The sequence below is a fragment of the Hyperolius riggenbachi genome, chromosome 11, assembly GCF_040937935.1.
Source record: "Hyperolius riggenbachi isolate aHypRig1 chromosome 11, aHypRig1.pri, whole genome shotgun sequence".
In the NCBI taxonomy this organism is placed as follows: Eukaryota; Metazoa; Chordata; class Amphibia; order Anura; family Hyperoliidae; genus Hyperolius; species Hyperolius riggenbachi.
In genome coordinates, this window is record NC_090656.1 from 4,711,355 (window position 1) to 4,730,812 (window position 19,458).

General features: G+C 43.8%; 1 protein-coding gene across 1 annotated transcript in view; it reads right to left on the minus strand.

Annotated features, from left to right (window-relative positions):
* Positions 1 to 3,827: 3,827 nt before the first annotated feature.
* EXOC3L1 (exocyst complex component 3 like 1) overlaps positions 3,828 to 19,458 on the minus strand; it is a 70,309-nt gene continuing 54,678 nt past the window's right edge. The window contains exons 12-13 of the mRNA XM_068261074.1: positions 18,457 to 18,581; positions 3,828 to 4,140 (exon numbers count right to left, since the gene is read on the minus strand). Coding sequence (XP_068117175.1) covers positions 3,954 to 4,140; positions 18,457 to 18,581 — 312 coding nt within the window. The 3' untranslated portion in view covers positions 3,828 to 3,953. The remainder of the gene's footprint in view (positions 4,141 to 18,456; positions 18,582 to 19,458) is intronic.

Genomic DNA, 19,458 nt, shown 5'->3' on the forward strand with positions numbered 1-19,458 from the left:
TAGTGCAGTAATAGGGGCTGCTGGGACATGTAGTGCCACCATACAGGCTATAGGAGGGTTGGCTGGGACTTGTAGTGCAGTAATAGGGCTGCTGGGACATGTAGTGCCACCATACAGGCTATAGGAGGGCTGGCTGGGGATTGTAGTGCAGTAATAGGAGCTGCTGGGACATGTAGTGCCACCATACAGGCTATAGGAGGGCTGGTTGGGGATTGTAGTGCAGTAATAGGGCTGCTGGGACATGTAGTGCCACCATACAGGCTATAGGAGGGCTGGCTGGGGATTGTAGTGCAGTAATAGGAGCTGCTGGGACATGTAGTGCCTCCATACAGGCTATAGGAGGGCTGGCTGGGACTTGTAGTGCAGTGATAGGAGCTGCTGGGACATGTAGTGCCACCATACAGGCTATAGGAGGGCTGGCTGGGACTTGTAGTGCAGTAATAGGGGCTGCTGGGACATGTAGTGCCACCATACAGGCTATAGGAGGGCTGGCTGGGACTTGTAGTGCAGTAATAGGGGATGCTGGGACATGTAGTGCCACCATACAGGCTATAGGAGGGCTGGCTGGGGATTGTAGTGCAGTAATAGGGGCTGCTGGGTCATGTAGTGCCACCATACAGGCTATAGGAGGGCTGGCTGGGGATTGTGGTGCAGTAATAGGGGCTGCTGGGACATGTAGTGCCACCATACAGGGTACAGGAGGACTGGCTGGGGATTGTAGTGCAGTAATAGGGCTGCTGGGACATGTAGTGCCACCATACAGGCTATAGGAGGGCTGGCTGGGGATTGTAGTGCAGTAATAGGAGCTGCTGGGACATGTAGTGCCACCATACAGGCTATAGGAGGGTTGGCTGGGGATTGTAGTGCAGTAATAGGGCTGCTGGGACATGTAGTGCCACCATACAGGCTATAGGAGGGCTGGCTGGGGATTGTGGTGCAGGAATAGGGCTGCTGGGACATGTAGTGCCACCATACAGGCTATAGGAGGGCTGGCTGGGGATTGTAGTGCAGTAATAGGGCTGCTGGGACATGTAGTGCCACCATACAGGCTATAGGAGGGCTGGCTGGGGATTGTAGTGCAGTAATAGGAGCTGCTGGGACATGTAGTGCCACCATACAGGCTATAGGAGGGCTGGCTGGGGATTGTGGTGCAGTAATAGGAGCTGCTGGGACATGTAGTGCCACCATACAGGCTATAGGAGGGCTGGCTGGGATTTGTAGTGCAGTAATAGGGCTGCTGGGACATGTAGTGCCACCATACAGGCTATAGGAGAGCTGGATGGGATTGTAGTGCAGTAATAGGGGCTGCTGGGACATGTAGTGCCACCATACAGGCTATAGGAGAGCTGGCTGGGACTTGTGGTGCAGTAATAGGGGCTGCTGGGACATGTAGTGCCACCATACAGGCTATAGGAGGGCTGGCTGGGGGTTGTAGTGCAGTAATAGGGCTGCTGGGACATGCAGTGCCACCACACAGGCTATAGGAAGGCTGGCTGGGGATTGTAGTGCAGTAATAGGGGATGCTGGGACATGTAGTGCCACCATACAGGCTATAGGAGGGCTGGCTGGGGATTGTAGTGCAGTAATAGGGGCTGCTGGGACATGTAGTGCCACCATACAGGCTATAGGAGAGCTGGCTGGGACTTGTAGTGCAGTAATATGGGATGCTGGGGCATGTAGTGTCACTATACATTTTACAAAAAATGCAAAAATATTTACATACAGGGGCCATACAAGACCATACATTCAAACCAGAAAGGACACACAGGACCAGAGGGGACACAAGACAACACATCGGACAAAAGGGGACACACATTTGGACCAGAGGGGACACACAGAGGACAAGAGGAGACACACAGGACCACATGGAGGGGACACACAGGGGGACACAGATTAGGGGAGAACATTCATAAGGCGCTCCTGGGACATGGGCACACCATGTTTAGCATAAATATATATATATATATTTTCTTCTATTCCGGGAGCATCTTTTATTCTGAAAAATACGGCAACACAAAGTTCATGGTTTGTACATAGAGTGGGCCTGTTTGTAACATGGAGTCTCCAGCAAGCAGAAGGCACACGTGGCATCAGCTGAGCCCTCTGTACTGCGTTCCCCTTCTGCACCCTCCTCATTGGATGCCCCGCCTTTGTCCTGTTCTCCAGTCCCTGTAACAGTCTCTTCTTCAGTGTCTGGACTGTCCTCCTCAGCTTTGTATTGCCCATCAGTTAGATCAGTGACAGGAAGTCAATAATCGGTAGAAAAATGTCTTCTTTGGTAGATGTTTTTGTGGTTGTGTCTTAAAATGTTCCTTTAATATTATGTCCCGATGATACTAATTTAAGGGACAATGGCAAAAAAATTTGTAAAATGCATGCATATAAACGGTCCCAAAATAAAATGCATTATGAATTTATTTTTTTCCTATGTTGCTGGTATTTACAGTAGGTAGTAATAATCTGACAGATATGATAGATTTTGGACTAGTGCATCTCCTTATAAGGGATTCTCAATTTTTTCTTTATATTTAAAAGCACTTACTGAACAGCAATTATTCAGTGCAACTGCCAGAATACTGTGCAAGGTGGCCTCTTTGTTTATTCCAGGATGTGCTTTTGTAAAGAATATAGAGAATAGTGAGAATCCCCCATGATGGACTAGTCCAAAACCTGTCATATCTGTCAGCATTTTACTCCCTACTGTTACGAAACAAGTAATTTATAGTGCATTTTGCACTGAAAGAAATGCACATTTTATTTATATGCATTTTAAATTTTACATGATACTGGTCCTTTAACCATTTATGCTGCGCGGTTGTGAGCCTCACATCTGCAGCAGCAGGACACGCTAGTCATGTCCCTGCAGTTTGGGGGGGGGGGGCTTGCATGCAATCTCAAAGTTGCTGGTAGCAGGGGGATTGGCAGCAGGGGACAAAAGTCCCCTGTGCCAATCCGTACATGTCCGCCGAGAATAAACACGGTTTTTGTTCAAAAGCAGTGTTTATACTTAAATAGAGCAGCTGCGCTTCCTTTCGCCGTCGATCATTATATTTATGAATGGGAACAAACTTGCCATTCATTAATCTTGCTGCAGGCCACTCGTGATGCAAGCTTCCATCGAAACCTGCGTCACTTCCCTAGTTACAATGTAGCAACACATTGTTTCCTATTTGGCCACAAGCTGTCCTCGCTGAGCAAATCCTATGTAGTGTACAAGTACGCTACATAGGATTTGCTCAGTGGGGACAGCTTGTGGCCAAATAGTAAAATTACACCTACTGACTTTAGAGATTAAAAAAAATTAATATGTATGTCAAGCGGGCATATTATAAATTTATGGGCTAAAAATTAGCGATGGATGTAAAACTAAAAAAATGTACCTTTATTTCCAAATAAAATATTGTCACCATACATTATACTAGGGATATAATTTTAACGTTACAATAACAGGGACAAATGGGCAAATAAAATGTGGGAATTTTAATTACGGTAGCATGTGGTATTTAAAACTATAATGGCCTAAAACTGAGAAATAATGATTTTTTTCTTAATTATTCCCATTAAATGCATTTAGAATAAAATAATTCTTAACATATTGTACTACCCAAAGAAAGCCTAATTGGTGTTGGAAAAAATAAGGTATAGATCATTTCTTTGTGATAAGTAGTGATAAAGTTATTGGGGAATGAAAGGAGGAGCGCTGAAATGGGAAAATTCCTCTCGTCCATAAGGTAAAAAATACCTGCGGGCTGAAATGGTTAATAGCATCTCATGTCCAACATTAAGTACCTCTGTAGAACTTCATACATAAATCCACAGACACACCATTCTCGGACCACATCTCTTTATTGCATTGTATAGAATTACTTAGGTACAAAATCATTCTCTTATTTACAGGTTCATCCGCTGGAGGGTGAGTTGGGATGGTTCAGTCACAGAGCTAGTTCCAGAGGTCAGGCGCAGGAGCTGGGGTGGAGGCAGAATGGGGGAGGGGGAACTGGGACGGGGATACTGATGAAAATGGGGCGATAGTCTTCAGGGAGCGACAAGGCCTGACGCTGCATCATGCCGAGGACAGAGTGACGGGTGTCACGATTCACATCACCCCTCAGCTCCAGCAATGCCAAGACGTGATCATCACTGCAAGAGAGAAATGACGTTATAGCTCATCACTGTAAGAGAGAAATGGCATTATAGCTCATCACTGCAAGAGAGAAATGACGTTATAGCTCATCACTGCAAGAGAGAAGTGACATTATAGCTCATCACTGTAAGAGAGAAGTGACATTATAGCTCATCACTGTAAGAGATAAGTGACATTATAGCTCATCACTGTAAGAGATAAGTGACATTATAGCTCATCACTGCAAGAGAGAAATGACATTATAGCTCATCACTGCAAGAGATAAGTGACATTATAGCTCATCTCTGTAAGAGAGAGGTGACATTATAGCTCATCACTGCAAGAGAGAAATGACGTTATAGCTCATCACTGCAAGAGATAAGTGACATTATAGCTCATCACTGCAAGAGATAAGTGACATTATAGCTCATCTCTGTAAGAGATAAGTGACATTATAGCTCATCACTGCAAGAGAGAAGTGACATTATAGCTCATCACTGCAAGAGAGAAATGACGTTATAGCTCATCACTGTAAGAGAGAGGTGACATTATAGCTCATCACTGTAAGAGATAAGTGACATTATAGCTCATCACTGCAAGAGAGAAATGACATTATAGCTCATCACTGTAAGAGATAAGTGACGTTATAGCTCATCACTGCAAGAGAGAAGTGACGTTATAGCTCATCACTGCAAGAGAGAAGTGACGTTATAGCTCATCACTGCAAGAGATAAGTGACATTATAGCTCATCACTGCAAGAGAGAAATGACATTATAGCTCATCACTGCAAGAGAGAAGTGACATTATAGCTCATCACTGTAAGAGAGAAGTGACATTATAGCTCATCACTACAAGAGAGAAGTGACATTATAGCTCATCACTGCAAGAGAGAAGTGACGTTATAGCTCATCACTACAAGAGAGAAGTGACATTATAGCTCATCACTGTAAGAGAGAAGTGACATTATAGCTCATCACTGTAAGAGAGAGGTGACATTATAGCTCATCACTGTAAGAGAGAAGTGACATTATAGCTCATCACTACAAGAGAGAAGTGACATTATAGCTCATCACTGCAAGAGAGAAGTGACATTATAGCTCATCACTGCAAGAGAGAAGTGACATTATAGCTCATCACTGCAAGAGAGAAGTGACATTATAGCTCATCACTGCAAGAGAGAAGTGACATTATAGCTCATCACTGCAAGAGAGAAGTGACATTATAGCTCATCACTGTAAGAGAGAAGTGACATTATAGCTCATCACTGTAAGAGAGAAGTGACATTATAGCTCATCACTGCAAGAGAGAAGTGACATTATAGCTCATCACTGCAAGAGAGAAGTGACATTATAGATCATCACTGCAAGAGAGAAGTGACATTATAGCTCATCACTGCAAGAGAGAAGTGACATTATAGCTCATCACTGCAAGAGAGAAGTGACATTATAGCTCATCACTGCAAGAGAGAAGTGACATTATAGCTCATCACTGCAAGAGAGAAGTGACATTATAGCTCATCACTGCAAGAGAGAAGTGACATTATAGCTCATCACTGTAAGAGAGAAGTAACATTATAGCTCATCACTGCAAGAGAGAAATGACATTATAGCTCATCACTGCAAGAGAGAAGTGACATTATAGCTCATCACTGCAAGAGAGAAGTGACGTTATAGCTCATCACTACAAGAGAGAAGTGACGTTATAGCTCATCACTGCAAGAGAGAAGTGACATTATAGCTCATCACTGTAAGAGAAAAGTGACATTATAGCTAATCACTGCAAGAGAGAAGTGACATTATAGCTCATCACTACAAGAGAGAAGTGACATTATAGCTCATCACTACAAGAGAGAAGTGACATTATAGCTCATCACTGCAAGAGAGAAGTGACATTATAGCTCATCACTGCAAGATAGAAGTGACATTATAGCTCATCACTGCAAGAGAGAAGTGACATTATAGCTCATCACTGCAAGAGAGAAGTGACATTATAGCTCATCACTGCAAGAGAGAAATGACATTATAGCTCATCACTGCAAGAGAGAAGTGACATTATAGCTCATCACTGTAAGAGAGAAGTAACATTATAGCTCATCACTGCAAGAGAGAAATGACATTATAGCTCATCACTGCAAGAGAGAAGTGACATTATAGCTCATCACTGCAAGAGAGAAGTGACGTTATAGCTCATCACTACAAGAGAGAAGTGACGTTATAGCTCATCACTGCAAGAGAGAAGTGACATTATAGCTCATCACTGTAAGAGAGAAGTGACATTATAGCTCATCACTGCAAGAGAGAAGTGACATTATAGCTCATCACTACAAGAGAGAAGTGACGTTATAGCTCATCACTGCAAGAGAGAAGTGACGTTATAGCTCATCACTGCAAGAGAGAAGTGACGTTATAGCTCATCACTGCAAGAGAGAAGTGACGTTATAGCTCATCACTGCAAGAGAGAAGTGACGTTATAGCTCATCACTGCAAGAGAGAAGTGACGTTATAGCTCATCACTGCAAGAGAGAAGTGACATTATAGCTCATCACTGCAAGAGAGAAGTGACATTATAGCTTATCACTGCAAGAGAGAAGTGACATTATAGCTCATCACTGCAAGAGAGAAGTGACGTTATAGCTCATCACTACAAGAGAGAAGTGACGTTATAGCTCATCACTGCAAGAGAGAAGTGACATTATAGCTCATCACTGCAAGAGAGAAATGACATTATAGCTCATCACTGCAAGAGAGAAGTGACATTATAGCTCATCACTGCAAGAGAGAAGTGACATTATAGCTCATCACTGTAAGAGAGAAGTGACATTATAGCTCATCACTGCAAGAGAGAAGTGACATTATAGCTCATCACTGCAAGAGAGAAGTGACATTATAGCTCATCACTGTAAGAGAGAAGTGACATTATAGCTCATCACTGCAAGAGAGAAGTGACATTATAACTCATCACTACAAGAGAGAAGTGACATTATAGCTCATCACTGCAAGAGGGAAGTGACATTATAACTCATCACTACAAGAGAGAAGTGACATTATAACTCATCACTACAAGAGAGAAGTGACATTATAGCTCATCACTGCAAGAGAGAAGTGACATTATAGCTCATCACTGCAAGAGAGAAGTGACATTATAGCTCATCACTGTAAGAGAGAAGTGACATTATAGCTCATCACTACTAGAGAGAAGTGACATTATAGCTCATCACTGTAAGAGAGAAGTGACATTATAGCTCATCACTGCAAGAGAGAAGTGACATTATAGCTCATCACTGTAAGAGAGAAGTGACATTATAGCTCATCACTGCAAGGGAGAAGTGACATTATAGCTCATCACTGCAAGAGAGAAGTGACATTATAGCTCATCACTGCAAGAGAGAAGTGACATTATAACTCATCACTACAAGAGAGAAGTGACATTATAACTCATCACTACAAGAGAGAAGTGACATTATAACTCATCACTACAAGAGAGAAGTGACATTATAGCTCATCACTGCAAGAGAGAAGTGACATTATAGCTCATCACTGCAAGAGAGAAGTGACATTATAGCTCATCACTGCAAGAGAGAAGTGACATTATAGCTCATCACTGCAAGAGAGAAGTGACATTATAGCTCATCACTACAAGAGAGAAGTGACATTATAGCTCATCACTACAAGAGAGAAGTGACATTATAGCTCATCACTGCAAGAGAGAAGTGACGTTATAGCTCATCACTGCAAGAGAGAAGTGACATTATAGCTCATCACTACAAGAGAGAAGTGACATTATAGCTCATCACTGCAAGAGAGAAGTGACATTATAGCTCATCACTGCAAGAGAGAAGTGACGTTATAGCTCATCACTGTAAGAGAGAAGTGACATCATAGCTCATCACTGCAAGAGAGAAGTGACATTATAACTCATCACTACAAGAGAGAAGTGACATTATAACTCATCACTACAAGAGAGAAGTGACATTATAGCTCATCACTGCAAGAGAGAAGTGACATTATAACTCATCACTACAAGAGAGAAGTGACGTTATAGCTCATCACTGTAAGAGAGAAGTGACATCATAGCTCATCACTGCAAGAGAGAAGTGACATTATAGCTCATCACTGTAAGAGAGAAGTGACATCATAGCTCATCACTGCAAGAGAGAAGTGACATTATAGCTCATCACTTCAAGAGAGAAGTGACATTATAGCTCATCACTGCAAGAGAGAAGTGACATTATAACTCATCACTGCAAGAGAGAAGTGACATTATAACTCATCACTACAAGAGAGAAGTGACATTATAACTCATCACTACAAGAGAGAAGTGACATTATAGCTCATCACTGCAAGAGAGAAGTGACATTATAGCTCATCACTGTAAGAGAGAAGTGACATTATAGCTCATCACTGTAAGAGAGAAGTGACGTTATAGCTCATCACTGTAAGAGAGAAGTGACGTTATAGCTCATCACTGTAAGAGAGAAGTAACATCATAGCTCATCACTGCAAGAGAGAAGTGACATTATAGCTCATCACTACAAGAGAGAAGTGACATCATAGCTCATCACTGCAAGAGAGAAGTGACGTTATAGCTCATCACTGTAAGAGAGAAGTGACATTATAGCTCATCACTGTAAGAGAGAAGTGACATTATAGCTCATCACTGTAAGAGAGAAGTAACATTATAGCTCATCACTGTAAGAGAGAAGTGACATTATAGCTCATCACTGCAAGAGAGAAGTGACATTATAGCTCATCACTGCAAGAGAGAAGTGACATTATAGCTCATCACTGCAAGAGAGAAGTGACATTATAGCTCATCACTGCAAGAGAGAAGTGACATTATAGCTCATCACTGTAAGAGAGAAGTGACATCATAGCTCATCACTGCAAGAGAGAAGTGACATTATAGCTCATCACTGTAAGAGAGAAGTGACATTATAGCTCATCACTGCAAGAGAGAAGTGACATTATAGCTCATCACTGCAAGAGAGAAGTGACATTATAGCTCATCACTACAAGAGAGAAGTGACGTTATAGCTCATCACTGTAAGAGAGAAGTGACATCATAGCTCATCACTGCAAGAGAGAAGTGACATTATAGCTCATCACTGTAAGAGAGAAGTGACATTATAGCTCATCACTGCAAGAGAGAAGTGACGTTATAGCTCATCACTGTAAGAGAGAAGTGACGTTATAGCTCATCACTGTAAGAGAGAAGTGACATTATAGCTCATCACTGTAAGAGAGAAGTAACATTATAGCTCATCACTGTAAGAGAGAAGTGACATTATAGCTCATCACTGCAAGAGAGAAGTGACATTATAGCTCATCACTGCAAGAGAGAAGTGACATTATAGCTCATCACTGCAAGAGAGAAGTGACATTATAGCTCATCACTACAAGAGAGAAGTGACATTATAGCTCATCACTGCAAGAGAGAAGTGACATTATAGCTCATCACTGTAAGAGAGAAGTGACATCATAGCTCATCACTGCAAGAGAGAAGTGACATTATAGCTCATCACTACAAGAGAGAAGTGACATTATAGCTCATCACTGCAAGAGAGAAGTGACGTTATAGCTCATCACTGTAAGAGAGAAGTGACATCATAGCTCATCACTGCAAGAGAGAAGTGACATTATAGCTCATCACTGCAAGAGAGAAATGACGTTATAGCTCATCACTGCAAGAGAGAAGTGACATTATAGCTCATCACTGTAAGAGAGAAGTGACATTATAGCTCATCACTGCAAGAGAGAAGTGACATTATAGCTCATCACTGCAAGAGAGAAGTGACATTATAGCTCATCACTACAAGAGAGAAGTGACATTATAGCTCATCACTGCAAGAGAGAAGTGACATTATAGCTCATCACTGTAAGAGAGAAGTGACATCATAGCTCATCACTGTAAGAGAGAAGTGACATTATAACTCATCACTGTAAGAGAGAAGTGACATTATAGCTCATCACTGTAAGAGAGAAGTGACGTTATAGCTCATCACTGTAAGAGAGAAGTGACATCATAGCTCATCACTGCAAGAGAGAAGTGACATTATAGCTCATCACTACAAGAGAGAAGTGACATTATAGCTCATCACCGCAAGAGAGAAGTGACATTATAGCTCATCACTGTAAGAGAGAAGTGACATTATAGCTCATCACTGCTCTTTCTTGGAAATCCTCTCCTCTTCCTCGAATGGCCCTACTGCATAAAATCAGTGGGGGACATTTATCAAGAGTGTTTGAGACAAAATATTGGTAGATTTTTAGAAATCCATGCAGAATTGTCTCAGACATCTTAAGAAATAACTAGATTGTGCAGTTTCCTTCTAAAATTGTTGTAAAATAGGAGGAGTTAGGAATGTTTCTCATACAGTGCAGTGTGTGAGGGAAATTGCTGTTGCTGAGGTAACCAGTACATCTGCTGTATTGATACTGGCAAGCTCTGAGTGAGGAATTCAGAAGGGGGAGGAGCACTTAACAAATCATGTCTAGCCTGCACTATCTGTAGAATTGCTATTAGGCACTTCTTACCCTGTGGCATTTTAGGAAGATCTAGAAATTCACGCTAAACTGCCGCTATTACATAGGATTTAAGAATTTTCTTATCATGCAGAACTGTTCTCCATGCTGGTTAGAACGATCAGTAATGCATTGATAAATATGGCCCAATGAGATTTACCACATGGAGAAAATCACTTCCTCCATAAAGGACAATAATCAGACATTTCTGGACATCAGGGGTCCCTGGCCTGCATGGGTCTCTCGTCATAAGATTGGATTTTGAACCTTTCCTAGTAGAATGTCATGTTTGGCTCTTCCGCTTGCGTACCAATTAGGGGTTTTGCCGTTTAGTCACGTATGATACACTCTGCATAGGTACTGTTATAGCTTGTCCTTGCTCTCTTTTCTTATGGAGAGTGTCACTGTTTCTTTTTTTTCTCTGATCTACTGGTAACGCCTGTAATTATCTATGTTGCCTTATATTTTTAAAATATTTTTAATAAAAATCTTAAAGGGAACCTTAACTGAGGGGAAGGGAAAAGAGTTACACTTACCTGGGGCTTCTACCAGCCCCCTGCATACGTCCTGTGCCCGCATTGAGACACACCCATCCTCCGGTCCCCCACAGCAAGATAGTTTTGTTTCAGGCCAGTTGGTGGCCAATGTGCCATACATATCCTTGTTCACGCTCCTGTCGCCGCCCCCATCCTGCACATGCACAGTGCGAGAAATCTAGTACTGCGCATGCACAGGACAGCGATAGCAGCAAGGACGTGCGCGGCCAGGGTCGGTAAAAGCCCCAGGTAAGTGTAACTTTTTTTCCTACAATCCTTCAGGGCAAAGGTGAGACGTAGCTCCTCCCAGGAACAAGAACAGACAGCACTTCCCCTATAAAAAAGTCACATGGTTAGTCCACCCTCAGTGCTGTTTGTTCCTGCATCCAGGCAGGTCGGCATCTCCCCTTTGGGTGAAGCCTGTGTGCTGGGCTGCAGGTGGATCCTTCTGGGTGGCTGAGATTGTGGTACTGAGGCAGTCTGGCCATGCGCCCCAGGCTGGAGCTTTCCTGGGGTTTGCCTACCTTTCTCTCCCCCTGCCAGGGAGAGCAAGTATGGAAGGCATGGGTTTCCCTTGGCGGCCTTGCGGCAGAGGAGCAGGACGGAGGTAAGCCGGCGGCCATGTGCAGCGTGGAGCGCATTGCGGCCATTAGGACGCTTGGCCGCGTCCGGATGCGTACTTTCTGGCGGGTATGCCGAAAGTAACAATTTGTAGTGCCGGCTCATTACTCTCTCTGCAGCTTCCGGTCCGCCACTCATCCATTCGCGGCAGGCCGGATATGTTTTAAAGGGGAAGCTGCGCAGGCCTGTAGCACTGTTGCTCAGAGGGAGTTTGGTCCTGCGCTGGATGTGTCAGCTGGAAGCATGTCAGACGCTGAGAGGATTGAGAGCAACCAGGCCGCCCAGAAGGTGAGATAATGGTTTCTCTTTCTGGGCTGATTGTGCTATATGTGTGAGCAGAGTTACATGCCTTGTTGTGTTGTTGTTTATGCCAATACTAAGGCTTCTGCTAAATCTGCTGCTGCTGCAGATACGTATAAGCATCCTCCTACTGATAAAACATGCCCTTTGTGCAATTTTATGTTGCCCTATGCAAAAACTCTGTCAGTTGTGCATACAGAGGGTTGTAGGGGAGGAGCCGGGTCACTCTGTTCAGGATACATTGAATCCTTTTAGGCCCTGTTCATATTATGTGCGTGTGGAAAACGTGCAGAACGCATGTAGTAAACGCACTGGAAAAACGCATGCGTTTGTACGCGTTTGTACGCGGTTTTGTAATGCGTTTGTATGCGTTTTTTCCTTATGCGTTTTTGATCATACCTGGAAGAGTCAGCTACTTCCGACGAGAAACGCACCTCCGAATACGCATACAAAAACGCATGCCATGCGTTTTTAGTGCGCGCCCATTGACTTTCATTATAATGCGTTTCTGTGCGCGACGCACAGAAATGCATCCAACTATGCGTTTCTGCCACGCATACGTTTGCCACGCGTATATGTGAACGAGGGCCATACCTTTGCATTGATTTTTCTGGCCCTCGCAAAACGCACACAAAACGCGCACCTTAAAAACGGACACAAACGCGTGCAGTGTGAACGGGGCCTTAGAGAGGTGATTAATGCTTCATTTGAATCAATTAAGTCCTCATTATTGAATGCTAATCCATCTACTTCTCAGGTTGCTGTATCTGGAGTATCTGTGACTGAAGTTGATATTAGTCAGGCTGAGTTTGCAGCTAGTTCTGAGGATTCAGACGCTAGATAAATAGAATCTGAATCTGTTCCAAAGTTTAAATTCCATATTGAGGATACGGAGGCGTTGATTGCTGCCATTAATTACTCTTTTGGAGTTGAGTAAGGATGTGGTAGCTGTTTTGTCTATTCATAATCCATTATACAAAGCGGACGGATCCACTTGATAAAAAGGTGGATGTTTATTTGAAAAGGTGTGGGAGGCTAGTGCGGCTATGTTTAGGCCGGCTTTTGCCTCTACATGTGTGGCCAGAACTTTGGAGCTGTGGATTAATCAGCTCAAAGCTAACATACTGGCTGGTGCACCTGTTTAGCAATTGTTGAATTCTATTGCTATTCTCATTTAAACAGCTGCATATTTATCAGATGCTTCTGCTGAAGCAATTAGGTTTACAGCCAGGTCCATTGCTCTGTTTTTCGTAGAGCCCTGTGGCTTAAAAAATTGGATGGTAATATCTCATCCAAAAACAGGCTGTGTGGTGTCCCTTTTTCAGGTGAATTGTTGTTTGGTCCAGAGCTGGATTCAGCTTTGGAAAGAACATTGAATAAAAGGAAAGTTTTGCTTAGGAAACAGAAGACTGTGGTAACAGTTTTTTCGTAAGCCAAGGAGTGATCAAAAGGATGCCTCTAAGGATGAAAGTAAAGGCAGGAGGTGGACTTTTGACAAGTCCAGGAAAGGGGGCTTTAAAGTGACTCCGAGCTCACCCAAAAAAAGAAAGTTGTACTCACCAGGGGCTTTCTCCAGCCCAGTGCTGGTCGGGAGGTCCCACGCCGGCGTCCTGGCTCCTCTCCTTCTCCGGAATGGCTGACAGGCCGCAGCCCGGGCGACACTCGGTAGAGTGTCGGGCTGCAGCTTCCGCGTATGACGCGGATTACGTCACACGCCGGCCGCCTCGCGTCATCACGGCGGCCGGCGTGAAAGTACTGCGCATGCGCGCTTTAAACGCGCATGCGCAGTGTTTTCACGCCGGCCGCCGTGATGACGCGAGGCAGCCGGCGTGTGACGTCAGCCGCGTCATACGCGGAAGCTGCAGCCCGACACTCTACCGAGTGTCGCCCGGGCTACGGCCTGTCAGCCATTCCGGAGCGGGGAGAAGGAGAGGAGCCAGGACGCCGGCGTGGGACCTCCCGACCAGCACTGGGCTGGAGAAAGCCCCTGGTGAGTACAACTTTCTTTTTTTGGGTGAGCTCGGAGTCCCTTTAAGTCTAAAGCTCCAGAGACCCAGTCAAAATCCCAATGACTCGTGTCAGGCGGTGGGGGGGGAAGGCTAAGATACTTTTCTCTCAGGTGGGCAAAAGTGGCAAAGAATCCATTTATTTGCCAGACAATAAGGTTTGGTTTCCAAATAGTTTGCCCTTCCTCCACCATCAAGATTTGTGATCTCAAAGGCCCCGAGAGATCCCACTCTGGTTCCAGAGATTTGAACATATTGCAAAACATGCTAAGACAGAATGTAATTCGTCCTGTGCCAGTAAAAGAACAAAAACATGGTTTTTATTCAACTATTTTTGTAGTAAAAAAGCAGTCGGGCAAGTTTCGCCTGATTCTGAACCTAAAAAACCTGAATCGGTTTATGAAAATTTCGAAATGGAATCCATCTTTTCATGTAAGGGAGTTATTGTTTCCAGAGGCCTTTATGGCATATCTGGATCTAAGAGATGCATATTGGCATGTGCCGATTCTCCACAAATCGCAAAAATTCCTAAGATTTGCAGTGAGAATAGATGGGATGGTGGAACACTACCAGTTTTTTTGCCTCCTGTTTGGGATCACTTCTGCCCTAAGAAGTTTCTCAAAAATTCTGGGAGAAGCATTAATTCCGTTAAGGGAACAATCGATTTTTAATCATTCCGTATTTAGTCGACTTGCTTATTCTAGGAAGTTCAGCAGAACAGCTGAAAAGCCATTTGAATCTGGTATCGGAACATCTCCGATCCCTAGGTTGGATCATCAACCTGGAGAAGTCCTCTCTGATTCCAAGTCAGAGAACTCAGTTTCTCGGCATGCTAGTTGATTCAGTAAAACAGATTTTCCTTCCACCCGAGAAGTTACTGAAGATAAGTTTGGCAGTGAAATCATTACAAGGGGAAGACAAAGTTTCCCTAAGAATGATTTCGTCGGTGTTGGGGTTAATGTCATCCACAATGGTGGCAGTTCCCTGGGCGTTAGCGCACATCAGGAAGTTACAGAGGTTCCTCCTAGAAAATTGGGACGGTCGTCCACAAACATTAGATTTCAAAGTCAAAATCCCTTAAACTGTGTGTTGTCTCTGCAATGATGGTTGGAGGAATCCAACCTTGTGGAGGGCAGGCCTTGGAAGGAGCCTGTAGACAACGTAATAACTACAGATGCAAGTGCCTGGGGCTGGGAAGCTCATATAGCTCACAGAGCCTTTCAGGGGAAATGGACAAAATCGGAGTCTCAAAGGTTATCCAATTGGAGGGAATTAAGAGCAGTAAGGCTGGCTTTACTTTAGGCGCAGCCGATACTGTTGCAGTCCAATGTTCTGATCCAGTCAGACAACGTTACGGCAGTAGCGTTTATCAACAAACAGGGTGGCACGCGATCCCTGTTGTTGCAGGAGGAAGCGGAGGACATCTTGTCTTGGGCAGAAAAGAATGTGTTATCCTTGAGAGCTGTTCATCTCAAGGGAACACTCAATATAGAGGCAGACAAACTGAGCAGAAGCAGGATTCTGTCATCAGAATGGTCTCTAAACAAGTTGTTCGCAGACATCATAAAACGATGGGGAACACCGTCAATCGATCTGTTTGCAACAGAAGACAATACCCAGATTCAGACTTTTTTTCTCTCTCAATCCAAGAGATCAAAGCCTGGGGTTGAATGCATTCATTCAAGATTGGAACTTCCCACTTCTGTATGCATTTCATCCTCTCAATTTGATTCTGGTGCCATCAGCAAATGGAGAGGTTGTCAATCGGGTGATTTTGATTGAAGCTTGGTGACCGAGAAGGAGCTGGTTTTCAGCTCTCAGGAGGTTAGCATCAGAAGATCCTTGGAGACTTCCTTGCAGGCCAGATCTACTGCTGCAAGGGAACCTGTGGCATCCGCATCCAGACAGATTGAATCTGTTAGTCTGGATCCTGAATTCGCCTTACTCAAAAAGGGGAGTATCTGAGAAGGCAGCCTCTACACTGATTACTAGCTGTAAGGAAGTTACTAGGAGGATCTATCTAAAATACTGGAAGACTTTCCATCTTTGGTCATCTGGCTCTAAGTTTGATAGCTTGTCAGTCCCAGCAGTCCTGGATTTTCTCCAGGACGGTTGGGATAAAAATATTTCCGTGAGTACGCGTAAGGTGCAGATTGCTGCCTTATCTGCTTTTTTCAGGTATCCCCTTGTCTTCCTCTGCTTTGATAGTGAGATTTCGGAAGGCTCTATATAGGAATCTGCCAGTTTACAAGCCATACGTTTCTCCTTGGGATTTATCGTTAGTATTAGAGGGGCTGGTCAAACGTCCTTTTGAGCCGATACGGGACAGTTCTTTTAAATTTCTTACATGAAAGACTGTATTTTTAGTAGCCATCACTACAGCCAGAAGGGTTGGTGAGCTACAGGCCTTGTCTATGAAAAGTCCTTATTTTCAGGATAGGTTAGTATTACAGATGGATCCAAAGTTTTGTCCAAAAGTTATGTCTAGGTTTCACAGGTCGCAAGATATTTTGCCTACATTCTGTGTGAGTCCAAAGTGTGAAAAGGAGAGGATTTTTCACTCATTAGATGTTAGAAGATGTGTTCTGGAATACCCGAGTAGAATTTCAGAAATCAGGAAGATAGATTCCTTATTTATTTTCAGAGAAAACTGTAGGACAGAGAGCTTCTAAATCTACTATAGCTAATTGGATTAAGTTAGCTATTATAGAAGCTTACAGAGTTATGGAAGTGAGGCTCCTGCCTCATTTAAAGCTCACTCTACTAGAGCTATGGCAGCTTCTTGGGCTAATAATGCAGGGGCTTCGCCTGAGCAAATATGTAAAGCAGCAACGTGGTCAAGCTTTTATACGTTCATCCGTCATTACAGAATTGATGCAATGTCTGCACACGGCCAAGCATTTGGTAGAAAGGTTCTCCAAGCAGTGGTCCCACCCTGAGGTTGTATTACTTGTTAATCGTCTCACCTTTGCCCTGAAGGATTGTAGGAAAAAACCAAAGTTAGTACCTGCTAACGTTGTTTTGAACAATCCTTCAGGGCAACGATCCCACCCGGGTGTTAATTGTCTGTGTCTGATAGTTGCACGGTTATGGGTTAGTGGAATGTTCACCTGTCCGGTACTTAGCTAAACGCACTGAGGGTGGACTAACCATGTGACTTTTTTATAGGGGAAGTGCTGTCTGTTCCTGTTCCTGGGAGGAGCGACGTCTCACCTTTGCCCTGAAGGATTGTTCAAAACAACGTTAGCAGGTACTAACTTTGGTTTTTTCCCCCTCAGTTAAAGTGAACCTCTACACTAAAAATCTACTCAGCAGAACTGAAAAGGCTTGGTGTTTCTTTAATAGTTTCACAGCATCAGAACTTTGTTTTTCTTACCCAAGTCTCATTTTTAGCTGCACAGAAGCTAAGCTCCGCCCCATCAAAGAAATCTGCCTGGGCATTTTTCCCCTGATGCTGTGCAAAGCATGATGGGATTTCTGATGTTGTTGTTCTCGTTCTGCTGTTTTGGCGCAAATGTTTTTTCTCTTTTGAATTTGAGATTTGAAGCCTAGCACACGCAGCTGGGAGGGGTGATCAGGACACAGGACAGTCTCAAGCTCCCTGTCACCTCCTTTTAACAAAAAAGATGGACGCCCACATGAAATTACAAACCTTTGCCTTTAAAAATGGGGTGGGTAAGAGATTATACTACCTACCTATTTTAATTAACATAACTAATGTAACTTAAGGACAGTATGTTTGTTTAGGCTGAAGTTCCCCTTTAAGGTTATCTTTAAATTGTACCGGAGGCAACATGTGACATCATAAGATAAACGTGTATTTCAGTGAAAACATATCAATAACCAGGCTGTTCGATTTTTTTAAAATTTATTTTGCTGCCTGAGAGACTTAGTTTTCAGGCATGCAAGTGACAGCTTCTGTCTTGTCAGTACCTTGCCAGGAATATAGTAACCTCACTGATAAGCAAATTATAGTTTTCCTGACGGTATTCAACTACTGAGGGCAGGCAAGAGATAGAAAAAGGTCAAATGTTTGTATCTTAACTCTGGGAAAACTGCCATTGAGCAGAGACAAGAAAACATTCAATCTACTTTGTAAATGCTTAAATATAAAATAAGAAAACATTAAATAAAACCAGGGAATATCTGGAATATCTAAAAAAAGGTCATTTTAGGAGTAGGAGGATACATACAATTGTTTATCTCATCAATTTATTTTCACCTTGGGTTCACTATAACTGAAGAAATAAAAAAGCACAACTGCAAGCCTCATTGTGATTCGGGTCTACTCAGCTCCCCCTGCTGGCTGGAGGAGTGAAAGAGAGAGAGAGATGTTCTTCTCAGTTACCTGATGTCAGGAAAAGCAGTCATAAGCCCAGATACTTCTAGACTCAGCAAAGATGGATCCTTCAGAGCGAAGAGTTCCTGGAGGGCAAGGATTAGAGGGACGCAGAGGGGAGGCTCCTCCAGGCCCTGTATGGATGAAATATGGAAACTGAACCAACTGGGCAACTGTTGCATTTTATTCAGAACTACCAGCCTAGAGCTTCAGCCGTTCCTGCTTATGCACCAGTCACTGCTTATAGTGTGATCAGCCTCATATCCCATCTCCATACTCCATATATAGATTGTCTACAACCAATCTCCATACTCCACCCTGCGCCCACATGCCATTTCCATATACAGTATCTACATCCAATCTCCATACTCTACCATCCACACTCTGATATACACAGAGTCGGGACAAGGTCCTCCAGCACCCAAGGCTGAGACACCAAAGTGCGCCCCCCCCCCCCCCATCCCTCCCACCCCAACCGTCACACACTGATATCTATTAGGCTCAACACACACCATACAATCTTAGTTGTTCAATCTTACCACTTTCATGTAGTATAAGAGCTTATCTAATCAATCATACTAGATATTTTCAATCTGTTGGCCCTTATACTACATAGATTTGGTAAATCTGTACAACCAAGATTGTATGGTGTGTGTTGAGCTAGACTAAGAGGCTCCCCAGGGCCCCCAACACCTTAATCTCTAGTTATCTGGCTTGCAGTCACTGCCATGTATCCCCTTTTCTTATTTCTCTCTGCCTCATACACAATGGGGGAATGATAGCTGTGTGAGTTGTGCGCCCCTCCTACACTGCGCCCTTAGGCTGGAGCCTCTCTCGCCTCTGCCTTGGCTCCGCCCTGTGCCCTGTCCTACACTGCGCCCTGAGGCTGGAGCCTCTCTCGCCTCTGCCTTGGCCCGGCCCTGCGCCCCCTCCTTCACTGCGCCATGAGGCTGGAGCCTCTCTCGCCTCGGCCCAACCCTGGTTATACAGCACACAACTACGCTCCTCTGA